The sequence below is a fragment of the Oculina patagonica genome, chromosome 2, assembly GCF_052425735.1.
Source record: "Oculina patagonica isolate OP01 chromosome 2, crgOcupat, whole genome shotgun sequence".
In the NCBI taxonomy this organism is placed as follows: Eukaryota; Metazoa; Cnidaria; class Anthozoa; order Scleractinia; family Oculinidae; genus Oculina; species Oculina patagonica.
The window spans coordinates 37110932-37131566 of record NC_135759.1 but is presented as its reverse complement, the minus strand read 5'-3'; the positions used below and the strand labels follow the sequence as shown (position 1 = coordinate 37131566).

At 44.4% G+C, this 20635-nt stretch overlaps 1 protein-coding gene and 1 pseudogene across 2 annotated transcripts in view; both read right to left on the bottom strand.

Moving 5' to 3' along the window:
- Nucleotides 1-3183: 3183 nt before the first annotated feature.
- Nucleotides 3184-9946, bottom strand: LOC144639925 (uncharacterized). The gene is made up of 2 exons (XM_078499192.1): nucleotides 9749-9946; nucleotides 3184-9673 (listed from the first exon to the last, which is right to left on the bottom strand). Exon 2 carries the CDS (start codon nucleotides 9472-9474, stop codon nucleotides 3184-3186), a length of 6291 nt encoding a protein of 2096 aa, XP_078355318.1. The 5' UTR covers nucleotides 9475-9673; nucleotides 9749-9946.
- A 6407-nt stretch (nucleotides 9947-16353) lies between these two features.
- The window catches only part of LOC144639915 (chondroitin sulfate ABC exolyase-like), a 7179-nt pseudogene continuing 2897 nt past the window's right edge, over nucleotides 16354-20635 (bottom strand). The window contains exons 2-3 of the transcript XR_013568247.1: nucleotides 20139-20635; nucleotides 16354-17809 (exon numbers count right to left, since the gene is read on the bottom strand). The exon at nucleotides 20139-20635 is cut by the window's right edge and continues 1506 nt beyond it. The product of XR_013568247.1 is annotated as a chondroitin sulfate ABC exolyase-like (transcript). The remainder of the gene's footprint in view (nucleotides 17810-20138) is intronic.

The following is a 20635-nucleotide window of genomic DNA, read 5'->3' as shown; positions in this document are numbered from 1 at the left end:
GCGTGGCGTGACGTTGCAACATGAATTACGTGCGCAGTAAGGATGCGCATAAACAATTAGCGCGAACGTCCTTAAATCGAATAAAACGGCGCGGTACGTTCTGCTACGAACATTTTTTTTGCGATGTTCAGTTTAACCGTGAGTGATTTAGTTGGTCTTGAGCCACCGTTTACTTTGAGTACTTTGGCTGCTCATTTACCAAATTGGAAAAATTGTAAACTCTAGTTAAAAAAAAATAAATGGGGAGCATTGCTTTAAGGCTTGCCTAAATCCATATATTAGTATCAACCTGATGCGGCGGCGATCTTTGATGTAAGGCGAAGAAGATTCTGTTGACAGTTTGCCATAATTGACCAATGGAAATTTCCCGTTACTGAAAGAGCGGGGAATTCTGAACGAGTTCAAAATATAGAAAGCCGAAGTCGTGTTTTTAGCGTGTCTCCACATTTTCACTCTCAATTTTGACATTGGCTTCAGACCTTTCGTTCGAAGACCGAGCGCATTCGCAAAAGATATGACTGTTTTCTAGTGTGCTCTCTTTGGGTAGCATGCGCAATTGCCAGCGCAGACATATCCAATGCCTAGGATATATTTCCGTTGATCCGGTGTAGGTGTCAATTGTTTGTTGATCTTTTTTACTCGTTTTTTGTTCGTTGTTATAGCACAACTAAAGTAAAGCGCGCGTTCTGATTGGTAAATTAATAAATACCGACCTCAAAAGAAATAAACACATATTATGCATATTGAATGGGTGTATTATATCCTGTCTTTAATGCTGTTAATGACGATAGCGATCAAGATGTGGGATAAAACTACGGCTTGGGACATACCGAGGACCAACAGCGTATGTCAACTGGTAGATCAGTGATGTCAAACCTAACTTGACTAAGGGTGCGTCTATTTGGGAAAATCAAATCCGGATTCTTTATCCAAAAACGAATCTTGCGTTCCTTTACCTATATCAAAAAATGGATTAATCTCGGATGAATGATTTGAAGAATCCGCACTCCGAGTGGATACATCAGATCCTATCTGAATACGGATTTTAGGATTCATGATTCGTGCGTTTCGTTGGGAAAGGATTCAAATAAAGTACACTGGCCCAGAGGTCTTTGCTAAAAAAATACAGGTTGGCTCTGTCACACGGCAAGTTTCTTAGGCGCTTATTTCGATCAAAATACATGTAGTACAAAAATAATTCACGATAAAAGGAAAAGGTGGGTTGATCAGTATGAAGTGTCATTTAAGGTAGCTCAAATGGATTTTTCAGGGGTAACACCGCTCAAGTTTGAGAATTAACTACGTCGCCATTAACAATGCTATCGAAAATCGATCACCAGTTGTATTAGATAAAGATGAATTTTTTTATGACCAGTGTTATATTGTTATCGGAGTGTCATATCTACGTGCACCACTCCAGCAAAAAAAATCATTTGCATTAAACAGACGCTCGATTGCTTAACGAAAATTTTTCCGAAGCATGCTAATCTGCGTTGGGGTGAGAATAGCAATGACAATATATGCAGAATAATAGCTTTCGTGTTTTTTTTTTTGGACAGAGGGCCTTGATACTGAAACTTGAAAGCTATATCAATTGATGACAAACCTCGAGTTTGTCAAATTAAAAATTTAATTTATTAGCACTTTTGTAGGCATAGACCAAATTATAAACAAAAATGACAACAAGAGCGCCGGAACGCACGCTCATCAAATTCTTTATTCTCGCAATCGACCAAAGCAATCGCCACCACTGCTGTTTCACACACGATTTTAAATGGAATCAAACTATTATAAGATGAAATTGCAATTCACAGCGCTTCGTTTTCTTTAGATATTACCCCATTTTCTCGTTAGTATGTTTTTGACTGTATTTATAGCCCCCAAAACTTCATCCTCAAATATTTCGAAAACGCTCTCATAGAATTTGTTTAAACTTTGCCAACATCGAGGCAGCCATGAGTGGTAAAAGCTCGTCTGAGCGATTCTCGAAAAAATCTCTTGGTGCCGAGGAATACGAGCGAAAGTAAAAAATGTAATGATGTCATTTCGTCGCTATGGCAACTCCGATGTCATTATAATACTGGTCATGAAAAAAATTCATCTTTATCTAATGCAGCTGTGATGATCGTTTTTTGATAGCATTGTTAATGGCGACGTAGTTAATTCTCAAACTTGAGCGGTGTCACCCCTTGAAAATCCAGTTGAGCCACCTTAAGACTAGTACCGGATGCAGGTTTTCTAGAAAAGCCACCGTTAGCCCTACGGAAGCTGTATCCTTTTGAAAATGTCACGAGTGAAGTTTGCATTGATCTTTATTATGTTCTGTGCGAAATGTGTTTACTAGTGTTTACAAGGTTGTCATGGCAAAAAAAATAATTTTCTGATTCTTCGTTTCTTTGGGAGCAAAGTATCCGTGTGATCTCAGATCAGTGATCAAATTTTGGATTTTCCCAAAGAAACGCACCCTAAGATGTTTAGGTAAAACTTTTAAGGCAATATTTTTGTTGAAATGTTTCTTTGCAAGTGAGATTCCCGACCGTCGGTCTCCTTTAATTCTCCTAATAAAAACGTCTCCATGTAGTCTTATCATCAGTCCAGTTGACTTTGAACATTAAACGCTTTTATTGATATTGAATGCTGTTGTTTAACAATGAATGTATTTACTAAATTTGAAATTTGCTTCTTAATGTATTTTATCCATCTTCAAGAGTGTTCGGGACAATTCACAGAATCTTTTCAACACGCAGTTGTAAACTCAACGCTTTAATTGCGATGCTCGTTGTACCAATGTACAAACATCTCCACGGCTTGACAACTTAATCGACACGCTGACTTGTTACGCCTACGGCAAAAAACTGAACAAAACAAACCTAATTTTACAATACATTCGGAATATAAGAAAAAACGGCAACTATGAAATCAAAACTTACATGTTCTGTGCGGTTTAGGTGGTAAAAACTGTATCAAAAAACAACACTGTCGAGCAATCCGCCCGACACGAAACTCTTTCCATCACAAAACCATGTGCGATCGAGTCACGTGACTCGATCCAGTCCAAGCAACTTGTGCACAGTTAATAACGGACCTAAATCAATTTCCGGTTATTAATTTCGGCCGCTAGTCGGCCTCAACATCCACCCCGCCTTGGGGCGATCTCCTAAAGCGTCCCAAATATGTGGCTTCTCACATGGACTTCAGGTTACTTTCTAACAAACATAGTTTCTGTATAGGACGAACATAGACACTGTCCTTAGTTTTAACTTTAACAGTTCGCACCAAGCCATCTGGCCCAGGGTACGTCTCAATGACACGTCCAAGGTTCCAGTGTCCCCTCGGGGTGTTATCGTTGACTAGCAGCACCAATGCATTGGGTTTAACATTAGGCAACGCCTTCCGCCATTTAGCTCGAGGCTGCAGGATGGGTAGGTATTCTTTAAGCCATCTTTCCCAAAATAAGTTGGCAAGAAATTGCACCTGCCTCCACTTCTTCTTGTACATGTCAGTCTTGTTGAAGACTCCGAGTGGTAAGCAAACAACCTTACGCTGCATCAAGAAGTGGGCTGGCGTCAGTGGCTCAAAATCACTTGGATCATCCGAGTTTGCTGTTAGGGCTCGGCCGTTCAGAACACGCTCGACCTCAGTAAGCAGCGTCTGCAGGACCGCGTCTGTGACCACATGTCCACCTAGGATAGATTTCAGGACCGTCTTCGCGCTTCGCACCAAACGTTCCCACACGCCGGACATGCTCGATGCAGTAGGGGGCTGGAATACCCATTTGCAGCCGTATTGGATAAGCTCACTCTCGATCCGTCCCTGGTTCCATTCATCAAGACTCTCCTTCAACTCGCGCTGAGCTCCGACAAAATTAGAGCCATTATCGCAACGTATCTCTTTCACTTCGCCTCTACGATTGATAAAACGCCTCAAGCACAGGATGAAATCGTCGGTGTCCATTGAGTTAACCACTTCTAGGTGGACACAACGAGTGGTTAAGCAGGTGAAGAGACAGCACCAACGCTTTGTGGTCCCGCGGCCATGTTTAACGTACAGGGGGCCAAAAAGGTCCATTCCTGAGTACGAGAATGGTGGTTCATATGCCATGAGCCGTGCCTCCGGTAAAGGTGCCATCTGCTGGACCATTGGTTTGGCAAGGACTTTCTTGCACTTGACGCATCGGCTAAGGACTGTGCGAACTAGAACGCGGATTTGTGGGATCCAGAAGTCTTCCCGCAGTTTGGCTATCACATGCTCACGCCCCAAATGGCCAATGAAGTGGTGGACATGACGAACAATCTTCTCAGCTACGGCATGGTTTCTGGGCAGAATGGTTTGCCGGCCCATAGTAGATTCTGCTACTCTTTTCTGGCCACGTCCATTCACTCTCAGTACTCCCTGGGCATCCAATTCGGGATTCAAGGCAGCAATCTTGCTAGATGCTCTGACGACACCATTTGACTTCAAATCTTTAATCTCCTGTGTGTATGCTGAGCTCTGGACAATCTTCGCAATAGCCACCGTAGCTGCATTCAAATCATCGACGGTTAACCTTCCAGTCACGACCTTGTCTTTATCTCTAATGAACTGTGTAAATCGTAAGAGCCATGCTACCTTGCGTCTGAGGCGGGTCCAATCTGAGCAGATTGTTATCGGAACTTGGAGGGGGTGCTCCGCAGGATCAAGGAGGGATTCAAATTCTGGGTTTTCTTTCTTTGCTGCAGCTGGATCAGGGGTCAGTTCCAGAGAGTGTACATGAGTTTCTTTCTTCAGCTCCAGACCTTCAGTAGGCAAAGTTCTACATTCTTGTCCTGGCCAGGAGTCTTCTGGTCCCCACAGAAAGTCAGGTCCACGAAGCCAATTGTGGTTGGCGGTCAGAGAAGATGGGGTCATTCCCCTTGACACATAGTCTGCAGGATTCAAAGTTCCTGGCACATGATTCCAATCTTGCACAAGTGAGTGCTCTTTAATCTCTTCAACTCTGTTAGCTACGAAGGTTTGAAGTCTTCGTTTCTCATTCTTTAGATAGTGCAGTACTATCTCACTATCAGTCCATAGGAAAGTCCTGTCAATGTTCAGTTCTAATTCTTCTCGTAACATTTTGCACATGCGAGTTGCAAGTACAGCTGCCTGCAACTCCAGTCTAGGAATACTGACGAACTTCACTGGTGCATTCCTAGCCTTGCCCATAACGAAGGTACAATGGACTCGTCCATCCGTGTTCTCAACACGCAAATATGATGATGTCCCATAGCCAACCTCAGATGCATCTGAAAAGACATGAAGTTGCAACTTGCATTCTCGCGGGTCATCATCTGGTAGGAAATAGGATCGTGGGATGCGCAACTGTGATAAGGAAGGTAGCTGAGACTTCCAAGACCTCCACTTCAACAGAGACTCTTCGCTAAGGGGTTCGTCCCATCCTAAATTGGCCTTCCACAGGCTCTGCACTAAGCATCTTGCAGCCAGCGCTACAGGCGCAGCAAACCCTAACGGGTCAAACAAGGAACAAACAGTTGATAGGATACCACGTTTGGTCTCGGGGCGGTCAAGGTCCTTTATCTTGAAGCCCAGAGTATCATCTCCAACAAACCAAAGTATTCCCAGCGCTCTTTCAATGGGTGGATCATCCAAATCGAGGTTAAGTCCTTGCTTGGACAGCTTGTCGCTTGGAACTGCCTTGAGCACTTCCTTTGAATTTGACGTAAACTTAGTCAGGTTGAAGCTACCTCGGGCAAGGATGTTGACCATGTCTTGAGCCAGGTGAATGGCTGACTGCTCATCATTCTGGGAAGGGAGAGCGTCATCAACATAGAAATTTCTTTTTACAGCTGCGATGACACTGGGGCTGAAGTCCTCGGCATTGTCGTCAGCGACTCGCCGCAGAGTGGAATTTGCAACACAAGGGGAGGACGCTGCTCCAAATATGTGTACTTGCATAACATAAACATCGGGTGGGTCTTCATAGCCATTTGTCCACCAAAGGAACCTCAATGAGTCCTGGTCTTCTTTCCGTACACGTATCTGGTGGAACATTCCTTCAATGTCTGCAGCAATACCAATTGTACCTTGGCGAAAACGCAGGAGAACACCAACTAAACTGTTGGTCATGTCTGGCCCGCTTAATAGATTCTTATTAAGCGAAGTTCCTTCGTATTCGGCTGCCGCATCGAAAACTATGCGCACCTTTCCAGGTTTGGTAGGGCTAGTTACCGGGTGATGTGGGAGATACCAATGGTTACTGGATTCCGTAGCCAACTCTTTCTCTGACAACTTGCGAGCCAATCCACTGCTGATGTAACCGTCCATTACTTCACGATACTTAGTGGCCATCTCCTCGTTACCCGATTTCGTCAAGCGACGTCGCAAGGACTCTAGGCGTTGTTTCGCCATAGCAAGATTATTTGGAAACTGGCGCTCATCCTTCTTCCAAAGCATGCCCACTTCATAACGTCCATCGACGAGACGTGTGGTGTCTTCAATTATTTGCATTGCTCTCTTGTCTTCAGCTGAGAGGGGCTTCTCTCCTGACTTAACAGCTCCATAGTCTTCGAGTTTCCAGAATTTCTCAATTAGGTCAACTGGCTTATGATCAACTGAAACAAAGTTTACTGAGACTCCCTTCGGATCCTTGACGCCATAGCGACCAGCAACGCACCAACCGAGGGGGTATCGACAACCATAGAGTCCTTTCTTCTCATCTTCGGGAACTCTAACTTCTTTCTGTATGTGCGCGTAGGGGATGTCGTTTCCCACGAGAATGGAGACTCTCTTAACATCAACTGCTGGAAACTCAATGTCACATAAGTGAGGGTAGTTCTGGACGTCAATTTGCTCTGGCAGGGCTCGCTGTGACTGGTTAAGGTCAGGTAGAACATAGGCTTCAGAAACCTCGATACTTTCTCCAAAACTTTCCAAAGAGCTCAAGGTAAAGGATACTCGATTAGACCCCACAACATTGTCACTGCTTGTGATTGTATTAATTCTAACCTGCTCAGGTGTTCCTTGTATTTCAAGGTAATCAACTAAACTGCGGTCAACGAGGGTGTCAGTACAGCCGCTATCTAGAAAGGCGTAGGTGGAGACAGCATTGCCATTCTCGGCGGTGATAATGACAGGAACAACGTTCAACAAAACTTGTGTTTCTGTGGTAGACAAACTGGCAGATGATATGGGTGTTGTTTCAGGTTTGCCTGAATTAGCACTTGCAGTTTGCCCCGTATTTACGCCCTCGTGACTTGTGGGATAGGAGGTAGCTGAAGGCTTGTCACCTTTATCCTTGGAATCCTTATTGATCGGTGGGTTGGGGTGGCGACTATCCTGGGTCTGATCAGTATGCAGAAGACTAAGATGACGACCAGGGCATTTTGAACATGCTGGCGGTTCAGGGCAAGAACCAGAACCGTGTCCAGGCCTTTCAAGGCCACAGTTAAAACAAAATCCACAAGATGCCGCATACTGTCGTCGGACTGCCACGTGTTCACACTTCTTGATGATGGGGCAATGCTGAAGCTTGTGTCGCTTAGATTTACAGATTCCACAGTTTTTTGAGCTAGGGGCAGGAAGTTTAGTTTCAACATCCGTGGCACTGATTGTGGGATTCTTTAGTGGCTTTGGTGGAGGTGGAGGCTTAGGAGGCAACTTGGTTTCTCTATTCTCACGCTTCAACATTTGACCTCCAAACACCGGGTCGTTCCTAATGGATGCTTGTCTCTTTACAAAGGCGGCGATGTCCTTCAGCCGAGGAGACCTTCCGCTCTTGACAATCACATAATTCTCGTTTTGCCACTTGATGATGAGATCATTAGGCAGACGGCTAACTATGCGCCTAAGGTTCGTTGCAACACTTGCTTCACGTTCAACGTCGCCTTGAAGGATTCTTGTAGCCGCATTCCGCTTCTCAGAAAAGTTCATAAGTCCAATATTGTCACCATAGGTCAACTTGGGACCTGATACGAGGTCTTCTATGCATGCTTGAGTCACCCTTATGGTCTGACCAAAGCGTTCCTCCAGGGTTTTCATGATGTCGATGAAGGAGCAACCTCTGTTTCGTTTTACCACTTCCAATGCTTCTCCGGTAACAAACTTAGGGAGGTATTCAACACGCTGGGCATCAGTTAGCAAATCGCTTTCAAGGTGCGTACAAATTTGTTCACGAAAGGAGGGAAAATCCACTGGATTTCCACTAAACTGTGTCGGTCGCATTCCACTTAGCATTTGTGCCTTCCACATTGCTGCAACGGGATCATGTGGGACCTGTTCACCACGAGTAACACCCTGTGATGGTTTAACACCAGGTACTCTAAAGGACTGGAGTGACCTTATGCTGTCAGGGGTCTTACGCACATTAGATCCTATCGCTGAGAGGGATGACCTCGGCTGAGTTGTCATGCTGAACTGAGATTTGGTATTTATGGAAACAGGAGGGATTGGCTCTTTCTGAGAAGGATTTAGTTGAGACACCTCACTAATAGCATAACGGGCACCTGGGTTGGTATTAGGTCTGCTGGTCTCCATTTTCTCAGAAACGACTGGGGTAGAATGTGGACGTTTATCAACTAGAAATGTGGCAGCATCCAAAGGACCAGCTGCTCCAGGTGTCAAAGCTTCCTCATCGTTGTAATCCATTTCAATTTTCCATTCTAGCTCAGCTAATGTTGCTTGCTCTTCAAGACGCCTAAGTTCCATTCTTTGTTTATGTTCGTATGCCATTCGAGCTGCTTCGGCTTCTTCCTTTGCCCTAGCCCTTGCTAGGTCCAATTTCATTTTTGAGACAAGCACCTTTTTCAAGGATTTCTTACGTGAGGATCCGGACACATTGGAAGACTTAGAGGAAACTGACACATTGTCATCACGATCCCCGTCCTGGTCTAGTAGTCCAGGATTCATCTGAGCATTTCCAGGCAAAAGGTCTATTTTTTGCAACAAACCTTCACACTCATCAATAATGTCACGGGTCTCTCGTTTTAGATTGGAATAACGACTCTGTACATCTTCCAAGCGTTTTCTCTCATTTATCCCAGCAAGGTATTTCGTATGTAGCCCTTCGAGTGTCTTCCATTTTTCCGAGAGTAGGTCAAGGGATTTCTTAGCCTCCTCTGGGCCTTGGCTGGTATTAAGCTTAGACTGAATTTCTTTCAGTAAATTTTCAATTTCTTTGCTTACATTTGTCCACAGCATAGCCGTGCTGCGTTGCTCCCGGGAATCCCTTTGCCGTTCCAATTCCGTGAAATCGACGCGGGTGTTTGGTGGGGGCCTGGGTCTGAGCGAGGGGCCATCGTAGTAGCTTAATGGCCGAGTAAACACATTTGTTGTAGTACAAATGGAACTAATGTTACCTTCTACGGCTTCTACTGTCGTCGTTCCGGGAAAATCGGGCAATCCACGATCCATTCCTGGTCCAGCATAACCCAAACGGCTCAAACCATAAACATCCATTCCACTGTCGAGACCGAAATCCAATTGATCCGACGCATCCATCGCTCGACAAATCCAATCACAATCCAATATTTAGGAAGAACATTTTTTTACTGATGTTCGGGACAATTCACAGAATCTTTTCAACACGCAGTTGTAAACTCAACGCTTTAATTGCGATGCTCGTTGTACCAATGTACAAACATCTCCACGGCTTGACAACTTAATCGACACGCTGACTTGTTACGCCTACGGTAAAAAACTGAACAAAACAAACCTAATTTTACAATACATTCGGAATATAAGAAAAAACGGGAACTATGAAATCAAAACTTACATGTTCTGTGCGGTTTAGGTGGTAAAAACTGTATCAAAAAACAACACTGTCGAGCAATCCGCCCGACACGAAACTCTTTCCATCACAAAACCATGTGCGATCGAGTCACGTGACTCGATCCAGTCCGAGCAACTTGTGCACAGTTAATAACGGACCTAAATCAATTTCCGGTTATTAATTTCGGCCGCTAGTCGGCCTCAACACCGAGAAATATATGTTATTTGCCGGCTGGGAGGTCCGTATAGTGAAAAACTGTGACCGATCTAAAATGCTGCCCGAGGCCGCGGCCCCATTTTCGGCCTCACTTTTCTTCGGACTGACCTAGCGTATACTTATTTTTTTTTCCTCCTCTTTGTTTGATTACTACAAGATTTTCTTCAAATGTGTTTGTTTATCCCGCCATCCTAGTGAGTCTACGGCAAAGTGAAATGATTCGTTTGCTATTTCACTCTTTTAAGCTTACTCCACAAATTAAATTCCTAAAATGAACAGTACTCAAGGAAATTCATCACAAACATCTAATAATCACAATGTAACCAAACAGAGCATTCAGCGTGTCGCAAACACTTTACTCCATTTCGGCTTGTGAGTTCTTTAGTTAATTAACTTACTTTTCGACTAAAGTACTTACACACATATTTTCCAGCTATTTCATTTTATTTACGAGTCAAACCTCTTTTCATTCCCACATATTCTTTTTGATAAAAAGTTTCGAATGAAACTGAATGAGCTGAAATGTGTAGTTTGTCCCTACACCGCACAATATTCGAGAATAATTTGACCGTTTTTTATAAGCATCTCATTTTCTTGATGGCGATAAGCAGTATCCGTTTTTGGAGAAAAGTAGCAAAACAAGGTGTTTAACGGATAAATCGGTCTGTTCCCCCACTTGTGTTAGCCGCAATGGCGTAAAATCAGTGCGAATGCACAAACATCGATCGACAAACCACGACCATAAACTATACTTCATTTTTCAATAATCATATACTCCCTTTTGAGAACTTCAGGCCTTTAATTCCACTAATTTTCCCATACAAATTCCTTGTAGCAACACATCATTTTAGACAAAACTTCATGACTATTCGTCTCCCCAAAAAACTCACAAACGTTACCGTGGCCCGTGGACGGCAGATAGAATCTTCCCCCTAACAATCAATTCAGATTCGTTCCCCCTCTTAAAAATTAGTTATTCACCACCTCCTAAACTTCAGTCTATCCCCGGGCTCACAGCAATTAATACAACTTTCCTACTTTTTTTTTAAAAAACTAGCCTCCTAAAACCGAACTAACAAAAGTTACATATTAAATTACACTAAGTAGTAAAATCAAGTAATCACCAAACATTAAGGTTATCATTACAACTACACTTTATCATTTCGTTTCCCATATTTTTATTTGTTCGTAGATTTCTCGGGCTAAATATATCTACTGAAGATATTTCGTGAGCTATCTTTTTTCTATCTCTATTATTCCACAAATCTTTAGTGCAAGTGAAACTGAATGAATCAGTTACTCGCCCATACGATCTTTTTACTCATTTTCTTTCCTATTTTTTTGGCAAAATGCCGATACAGTTTTTCTCAAGTTAACCGTACTACCGTATCCATCGACATTCACCACACACACACACTCATTTTCGAATATACTCCCTTAACCGCCTTACCACTTCTCTCTTTCCTCCGGTTGGTGAGCTTCGTGTGCAGAGCAATCTTTCTTTTCGTTCGTACACACTCATACGCGGAGTCACTCACATCTCCCTCCCCCCCTGCGGCCGGATGTACCCCCGCTCCCAACAATCCATCCCCCTCCCAATATATTACTATACAAACTTTTTATCTTTACTATACAAATACTCTTTTCAATTTTTTTTTTTTTTTTTTTTTTTATTTTTTTTTTTTTTTTTTTTTTTTTTTTTTTTTTCTTTTTTTTTATCTTCTTTCTCAATCCTTCAACCTTTCTTCTCTTCTCCTCTTCTTTTCTCTTCTCTCCTCTTATTTCCTTTCACTTTCTTCTCCTTTCATTCTCCAGGTCCACCCACTTCTCTTACTTTTCAACTCATTCACTCAACACATTATTTTAGTCCCGAGATCTTCCATCCTTAATATCTTCCCTATTTCTAGTTGTATCTCCTCCCCTCTACTCCTCCATAGTATCCCATCCCTCCTTCCCCTCATCCTATCTATCTTTTCTACATTTCTTCCACTTACTTTTTTTTTCCTCCTACCTCTTTTTTTTTTCCTGGTTATTCCCTCTCTCTATCTCTCTTTTTCCCCCTCTACCCCAAATCTACCCCCGGCTTTTATCTTTCTCTATTTCCTTCTCATTTTTTTTCTGACTCTTCTTCTTTTTTCCTTCCATAATCTCATTTTTTCATTGTACTTCAGGTAACATTCTCCATTACATTGAAAAATAGTGGGGGGGGGGGGTACTTCACCCTCATACTACAAGTTATCGGGACTGCTGTGGGCACCTATTCCCAAATCCCAAATACATCTACCCTTATAACAAGTCGAGCACAGGGGAAATTGCACGAGTCGTGGCAGTATGACTGACGTACCAGTCCGTACAAAAACACCAACGCCAATATCCTAGTACGCTCACAATTGTTATCATACACTATTTCTCTTCTTTTCCACTCAATCCACACCACTCACTCACTCTTCCCTTTTTCTCTTTCCCTCGGGTTTCTTCCAACGACTGAATCTGCGGCTACAACCATCATACATTCCTGTGCGACTCTCTATCTGTCACACAAACTACCTCCTTTCTTTATCGTCACGCGAGCTGTTCCAACAACAACATACATGACAGGAATACTACGACGTGATGACAACCTCTTAAAACTCTCTGAGGATGTCCAGTCCACGACACAACGGTGAAGGTTGTTCTACCTATTTTTTTTGTCACTGGTGCCAGCTAATCATTAATTGATCTTATCTTAATTTTCCTACCAATGTTCAGGCGCTGATTATTCCTTCCTCCCTGTAGTTCCATTTTATCACTAGGGACGCTTCTCTCATTTTCTCCCCTTTTTACTTGGTTTACTCTTTCTCCTGTACTCTTTCTTAAAGGTAACTCCTCGCTGGAGAACTCCTCTATACGACTTCTCGTCGTACCTTTTGGGGTACATTTTTATATCCCTTACTGCTTTCTGTTTGGCCACTCTCTTTATTCCCACTATCGCTTCTTTTATATTCGCTTCGATCTCCTCCTTCGTTTTTTTTTTTTTTCTTTCCTCATACTTTGAGTTGATCTCGGGTTCCTCATATGGGCTTCGCGCTCCGATCGTCGATCGACTTAAACTTTTCCCTCTTTCAGTCTTCCTTGTGTCTTTTGTTACAATATTTTTCTACGGAGCGCTTTCTCACATCCTTTTCCTCCTTCTTATGTCTTGTCCATTCCCTATCTTCTCCTGCTTTCCTCTCCGTGAGCTTGAGATAACACAGAAAAGAGCAGTAGTTTTTAAATCTTTCTTCTTGTAACTTATGTGTTAATTTTCACCACCTCTCCCTTCACTTTTTTTTTTTATTTTTCTTTTATATCTAGAGGGGAGAAGTATTGCCCCTCATCACCAAAACTTAGTTTTTTCCTACCTTTAAATCACATGTAATACGTTCTTCCTTTTTCTGTTTTCTTTTCCCGCCATTTCTTTTTTTTTTTCTGATGTGGGCCTTCCCTCTCTCTTTTTTCGTGCCCCCCCCCCCCCCCCCCTTCCCCCCCCTCCTCTCTTCTGCTTTCGCCCGAGGGCAGTGGTTGACACTTCTTGTTAGCCTTCTCTCCCCCCCCTTCTCTGTCTGGCGACTTTTCGCCGCGCTCTCTGCTTCCCTTCTCTTTTCGCCTTCCCGTTCTTTGCTATTCCGCTCTTTCGTCTCGCCTCCGTTTCGTCCTTTTCCTGTCTGCTCTCGCCTCTCGCTGTCTCTCCTTCTTTGATACCTCCCTTCCTTCCCTCCTTTCTTTTCTCTTCCGTTTTCTCTTCTCCTTTTTCTCCTCCTGTCTTGTGTCTTTTTCGCCTTTTCCTCCCTTCTTCCTCCCTCTCGTCTCTTTCTCGCTCGGCTCTCCCCCTACTTCCCTCCCCTCCTACCTCCCCCATTCCTCTTCCCTCTCCCTCCCTCTCTTGTCTCTTCCTCTTTTTTTCTCCTCCTCTCTTTCGTTGTCTTTTTTCCCGTCCTCCTCGTGTTTGTCTGCTCCTTTCTCCTTCTCTTCTTTTCTTGCCTGCTTTTCCTTCCTCTTTCTTTTCTCTCTCTTCTTTTCTGTCCCCTTGTGAGCTTCCTGTCCTTCTCTCTTTCGTCGTGGCCTGTGCCTCACATCGCTCTCGCTTTCCCCTGTCTTCTCCCTTGTCTTTTCGCCTCCTTGGTCCTTTGTCTTCTTTCCTTTCTTTTCCTTCTCTCCTTTTTTCTGTCTCAGTGTCCCTTCCTTTCGTCCCCTTCCTTCTCTTCTCCCCTCTCTTCTCTCTGCCGGACTATGGAGGGCCGTCGTCTCCGACTTTCTCTCTTCCTCGTGCGGTGTGTGCCTTTCTTCTCTGCTCCTTCTTCTTCTTCTTTTTTCCTCTCTCTTCTTCTTCCTCCTCTCTTCTTTCGCCTCGCTTTTTTCTTCGCGTTCGCTGTGCTCTGCTTTCTGCTGCTCCTTTTCTTTTTGCTGCTTCGCTGTTTTCTTTTTACTTCATCGGTCCTCTTTTTCGGGCAGTCTGCGTGTTCGGCCCCGCTATCCTCCTCTGCCTCCCTTGCTTCCTTTCCTCCTTTGTGTTTGTCCCCTTGCACCCTGTCCTCCTCTTTTCCTCGTCCCGCTCTCCCGCTCCCCCGTTCTCAGAGCGTTGCTGCCTCCTTTAAAGAAGAACACACACCGAAATGTATGTCTGTCTGGCACCGGCTCGGCTCCTCGTCGCCACCCCCCTCCCTCTTTCCCGGTCCTCCCTTCTCTCTTTCTCTTCTTTTTTTTTTTTTTCCCCTCCCCTTTCCTTCTCTCCTCCTTCCTCTCTTCGCCTCTCCGGTGCCCTCCCCTCTCTCTCTCCCCTTCCTCCTGCTACTTCTCTTCTCCTTTCATCTCTCTCTCGTCTCTTCTTCTTTTCTTCTCTCGTCTCTCTTCTCTGGTTCCCCCGCCCTGGCCTATCAATTGTTGCCGCAACGCCTGATGAACCATGAGGAAACTTGGGGCCCTCTTGTCGCTCCTCTCCGCTCGCTCCCTCTCGCGCCGCGCTCCCCGCTCGGGCCGCTGCTTCTCTTCCTTCCTCCCCCGCCTTCCCCGGGTCGTTTTTCGTCCCTTTCCGCGCGAACGACACTTCACCTGCCTCCTTCCGGGGGGGGGCTGGGGTCGTCCTTGGTTCTTTTGCCTGTGGTGGGGGCTCCTGAGCGGGCGTCGCGTGTTTCCTGGGTCCTCTTGGTCGGGGTGGTCGCGTCTGGCGGATCGGCGGCTGTTGCATCTGTTTTGTCCGTGATGTGACGTCGCCATCCCACGGACGGACGACGTCCGTGGCTGCTGGCCGGTCCCGGTCGGGGCGGGCGGGTCGGTCCTCCTCGCTGCGCCGCCGGTCGGCGCCCCCGCCCGGCCCCCCCCTCCCCTTCCCGCTGCCCGCCGCGCGCCCCCTCTCTCTCCCCTCCCCCGCCCGGCTCCCCCCCCCACGCCCCGGGCCGCGTGCGGGTGGGGGCGGCCGGGGGGGCGGGCCGCGGGGGGGGTCGGGTCGCGGGGGTCGCAGTCACGCGGGCCGCGCCCACTCTGTGCGCATGTTGGTGACGACAGAGCGCTCGGCCGCTCTGCACGGCGCTCCGGGCGCGCACGACGCCCACGACATCTCCCTCCCGTGCGTGCGCGCCTCCGGGCAGCATCTCCTCCGGCGGGCTGCAGACTCTCACGAGTGCGGGAAGCGGCACTCACACCCGTCCTCCAGCAGTACACACAGACTTCTCGGCACGATGCTCTGCGGTCTCCCATCGGTGGTTCTCAGCTCGGAGCGAACAGGGCCAGCACGAGAGTCGTGCCGTCTTTTTTTTCACTGACGTGGTGAATGATCCAGGTTTTGCGCACATTTCGCTGTGTGAAGTTAGATGTTGTGAACGATGGGAAGTAGGGGCCTAAAGTGTCGTGTCCCCCCACCCTCTCTTGATGTTCTTATTGGCAGTCGCGAAATGTACATTATCTTTCCTAACTTGACGATCAGTCAATCGGTGGAAGTAACAACTACGTATAAAACAATTTTATTCTATTATTTTTATATGTCAAACAACTAGCGTGGGGGGGGGGGGCCCCCTCCCCTCCTGTCCCCTCTGCAAGAGTATGCCAATAGAACAATATTTTAAATCAGCGTTCATACAGTTGAATCCCGATAACTCGAATCCTCAATCTCGAACCTCCCGCTAACTCGAACCTTATTTTTTAATTCCCCTTCAAGACATTTTCTTACTTTATATTTTACCCTCGATAGCTCGAACTCTAGATATTTCGAACCTATTTCGATTTCCCTTGAAGGTTCGAGTGATCGGGATTTAACTGTTTGATCTGGAGTTTTTCTACTATTTGTAACAATTTCCATTTTTTTTTTTCTTATTAGTCTTCTTAGTGTCTTTTAGTGTTTCGTGAATTAATAATATCATTCCAAGCTCTGTTGCCTTCAATCAGGTAAGGGGTGCATAAAACGAAGTGTTAACCTCTGGTTAATTTAACTTCAACACTGAAGCCATTCTTGAGATTCCTGAAACGAATATCTTTGCGCCTGGCGCCTACCTCCACATTTGGAGTGTAGCCATCTGGGTTACCGTGGACTTGTGTTTCAGCGATGGTTCTCGACACTTGGTTCCTTAAAGTCACCTTTACCAATTTCCCTGCACTGGCTTTATTGTACAACAACTCTTCGCCCACGTCAACCGAATTCTCTGGAGCGGAGCCTGTTATGGGGAAGTTTAGGTCGGGATAGCTAATGCTAAGGTAGATAAATGCTGTAGTTTCCTGAACCATTATAAGACAATCTTCACCAGTGACGGAGGCTACAGGGCCACCAGATGGTAGCGAGCTGCTAGCGCTAAATATTACATAACCTGTAATAGGAGCGCTGAGGGCTGACCACGTCTTTGGTGACTTACGAACTTGAACGACATGGGCGTTGTCATCATCCTGCAAAACCTTGTACACTTCACTTCCTGAAGTTTCTTGAGCCGTTGCTAGGTCAGTCAGTGTTGCATGATACGATGTGGTCGGTATCAGGACAGCGTATTGATACTTCTTATAAGACGCGCTATGTTGTAACCAAGCAGTGCCATAAGTACCAGATGTTGCCGTCGTTCCATCAGTAGATTTGGAAGATTGACTTTTTACAGTAACGTGTAAGGCTGATTTGCTGGGACTTGGTATGTAGTAAAAGTTTCCTTTGGCATCAGTAAGGGTTGTGTAGCTTCTGCTTGAGGATGGTGACGTGGCGTGATTGTAGTTAGACGACGAAGTCTTTAGAACTCCATCAACCTTAATGGATGATGAGGCAGAGGCAAGCTTGTCTTGAAAAAGGGTTGTTTGAACTACTCTCCCGCTTGTGTGTTGGCCTCTAATATCACTTCCTACACACACGAGCAAGTTTTCAAAACTAAACACGGATTTTTTAAAGCGGAAGTTGATTCGTTTTCGCCAATCGGTTGTCGAAAATCCGTAGTCTGGTTGTAGAAAATTCATGCCAAACAGTCCATTTTTCAAACGCATTGTTCCTTTAAACGTTACACCTCCTGCTAGCTTACGTCTGTTGTAAAACCTCCCCTTGCCTATATTTAAGTCGTCTATGTTTGGATTTCCCATTGCAATGGTCGTTGTTCCAGGAGTTTTAGCCCAGTCCCATCCGTTTTCGACGTCATGTACTTGAAGGGCTGTTTCACTGTTTGCAATCAGAAGCGCACCGTGACTGGCGAATAATCCATAAACATTTTCGTTTGGCGAAGCTTCGATGTCCCAGACGAACCGGTTAAATCCCTTGACCGTTACAGCCCAATCCTTACGCCGATGGATTGATAGAGCGGCAAAGTTCTTGGACCAGTGACCTTCAGGGGATGGTTCGGCAGATATGCTTTCAGAAACAGCGGTAGATTTTACCTAGAAAGTAAACAAATACAGTCTCTGAACCTTTTGATATCTGGCGATTTTCGTTGTATCGTAACGATTTTTCTTTTAAGTCAATTCTTAGCTTTTTCTATGTAGTCAATTAATATTCTACTTCTAAGTAACTGCTATCTTGTATCTAACGATGACAGTAGAGACTGTCGAAACACGTCTTGCTCAAAACTTTCAAGAACGTTTCTAAACGTCAACACCTGGCGTCTGCTATAAAGACCTGAACGGAATTTTTTCCATATGTAGGAGAATTCGTAGAACTACCTGCTTACATTAGGTAACTGCCTCCCACTTTTCCAATTTCTCCGCCAACATCTTAGTGACTTTAAACCAGTGGTATTCATCAGTATAAATTGATAAATTTCTTAGTGCGCAGTTTTAGATGTATTTCTAGCGATTTCAGAGGGCCCAACTGAATATACAAATTTCCCGGTGGAGCATGGACCCCCGGACCACCCTAGATGGCTTGTGATCATAACATCGGTTTTGATGGACTTTCTCTAGCCGCATATTTTTCAATTGCTTGGGCCCACCCCCCAGTTCTTATTGACCAGTCCCTAAAGGATTAAAGCAATGAATAGCAAAATTTTCCGGAAATATTTAATCTATTAAGCAAATCGTCAACAAAGCAACATCCGTCAAAAGCATGATGTTTTGGTAATCACATGATTTCGAGTGCAATTTGGGATAAAATTTAATAAGCACGAGTAAATTTTTAAAAGGCTAACAAAATTGCACAAGCCCGTAGGGCGAGTGCAATTTGTGTCTTTGAAAAATTTACGAGTGCTTATTTATCCCAAATTGCACGAAATCATGTGATTACTTATTAATAATATTCATGAAAAAATTGCGAGAAAATAACATGCGCAAATCTCGTACAAAAACAATTTAATCAAACTCGGCAAATATCATCACGCATTCATTCAAAACAAGGTCAAAGCCCAAACAACGTACAGGTTCCTCGATATTTTAAAAGTTTTTTAGCCGAAAAATCTGGTTAAACAGTCAAATGAATTGTCTGAATAAAAGATTCTGGGTTTTACCTCTTCCAGATCGATATTTTCTTCTGCTCATTCTACTTGTCGAGCTTTGCTTGAGCGCTTTCAACTCGACGGCCAACCAAGTGAAGCTGTTTCGCTTTTCATTTCAACACTTCCTTGGACGAAACAATCCTCTGTCTCGTACAAAAGAAAACCTATAAGTTCTGTTTTCTAAGTACAGTGTCTTTCAAGCGATGTTAGCATAACTTTGAGGCTATCTAAATGTGTTTGTTGTGTTTGAATTCGGCGAATTCGGCGTAAATAAATTTGCTCAAGCAAATCGTGAAGCTTAGTCGGCTTGTAGTTTCGATTTCGTCGGCAATTTCCTTCTAAGGAAACCAGTTATTCCAAAACGAGAATGAAAAACCAGTGCTTTTCAGTGCTATGGTATTTACAGCTGTCTTCTGGTCCTCTACTGTGCTTAAAACGCCAGCCATGTTTTTCACTCGCCTCTCGAAGCAGATCCAAACTTCGCGCCATTCAAATAGCGTGGAAGCGTTTGATTGGCCCCCTGTGGCTGCCTTTGTTTATAAACCAATCAGAATGCCGCGTTCGTTTCTTTTTTTGCACTGAATTTCGTCATTTCTGCACTGAATTTCGTCATTTCTGCATCGAATTTCCTAAAAACTGCATTTCTCTAAGCCAATCTGATTCGAGAAATTTTTTGATGTATATTATTAATAAAGTAACAATACTGGCATTCAATCTAAAAACACATTTGTCTAAAAAAGAACATGTCTAAAAAGCAAAGAGTTACACCAGCAAAAAGGAAACCTGCAAAATCAATGGGCGTAAAAAAAATTCGTGCAAGCCAAAAATGCCCCATCACTTTTCTAATGGTCCGTCCCTTAAAAAATAGCCATTAACCATTAACAGAAACAATCCGGCTTCGAGAGTCCTCATGGGCCCGATGAGGATAAGTAACGGGAAACAAAAAAGCATGGTTTTTGTTAATTTTTGTATGGGTATGGGGCTCTACTCTGTGGCCCTTTGGGCCGCTGGGAGCTCCGCTAAAACTCGTCACCTGAACTGCTCATACATTTCCAACCAAACTTTGCCGGTTGGTTGTTTACCTTATGGGAACTTAAAAATTTTGAAACAGAAAAGGGGGTCACCGTATTCGTTTAGGAGCAGGAAGACCTTGTATATACCACATATTCTATTGATGGGTAGGAGAATTCGTAAGACTACCTGTTGACATTAGGTAACTGCCTATTAATAAAAAGGCTATTTGTTACAATGTTATAAAATGTCTTTATCTTCATACTCACTGCTTCCATAATTTCCAGAGATCCCAAACTGTTGTAATAGTACTTTCCCTTGTTTGGCTTTCCGTCTTCTAAATAATCGTTCACAGTTGAGTCGTTATATAGCCGCAAAAACATTTTCGTCTGTGCCTGATTCAAAGTGCTCACACTTATACCTGTTGGTATCGTGGAAGGCAAAGCGGAAGGGTGGGAAACGCTGATGTAGGCATAGCCTGCTAAGAGAGTCTTAATCAGTTTCTTGTCAAAGTAATCTGGGTAACGCCCATTAACACTGGTTGGAGTAGAATACTTGACAGCCACAAGACGCAGTGTCTCCATTCCTCGTCTGATATTGTTGGTTGATGATGAAGATAAAGCAAATGAAGTTCCACCAAGAAGATATTGAACGAAAGCTGCTGTGTGTAAGGCTTGTGGAACATAGGCATATGCATAAAACCCTTTATGGTGAAATCCCGTGAAGTCGGGCTTAATGACTCCTCCAAGTCCCTCGTTTACCGATA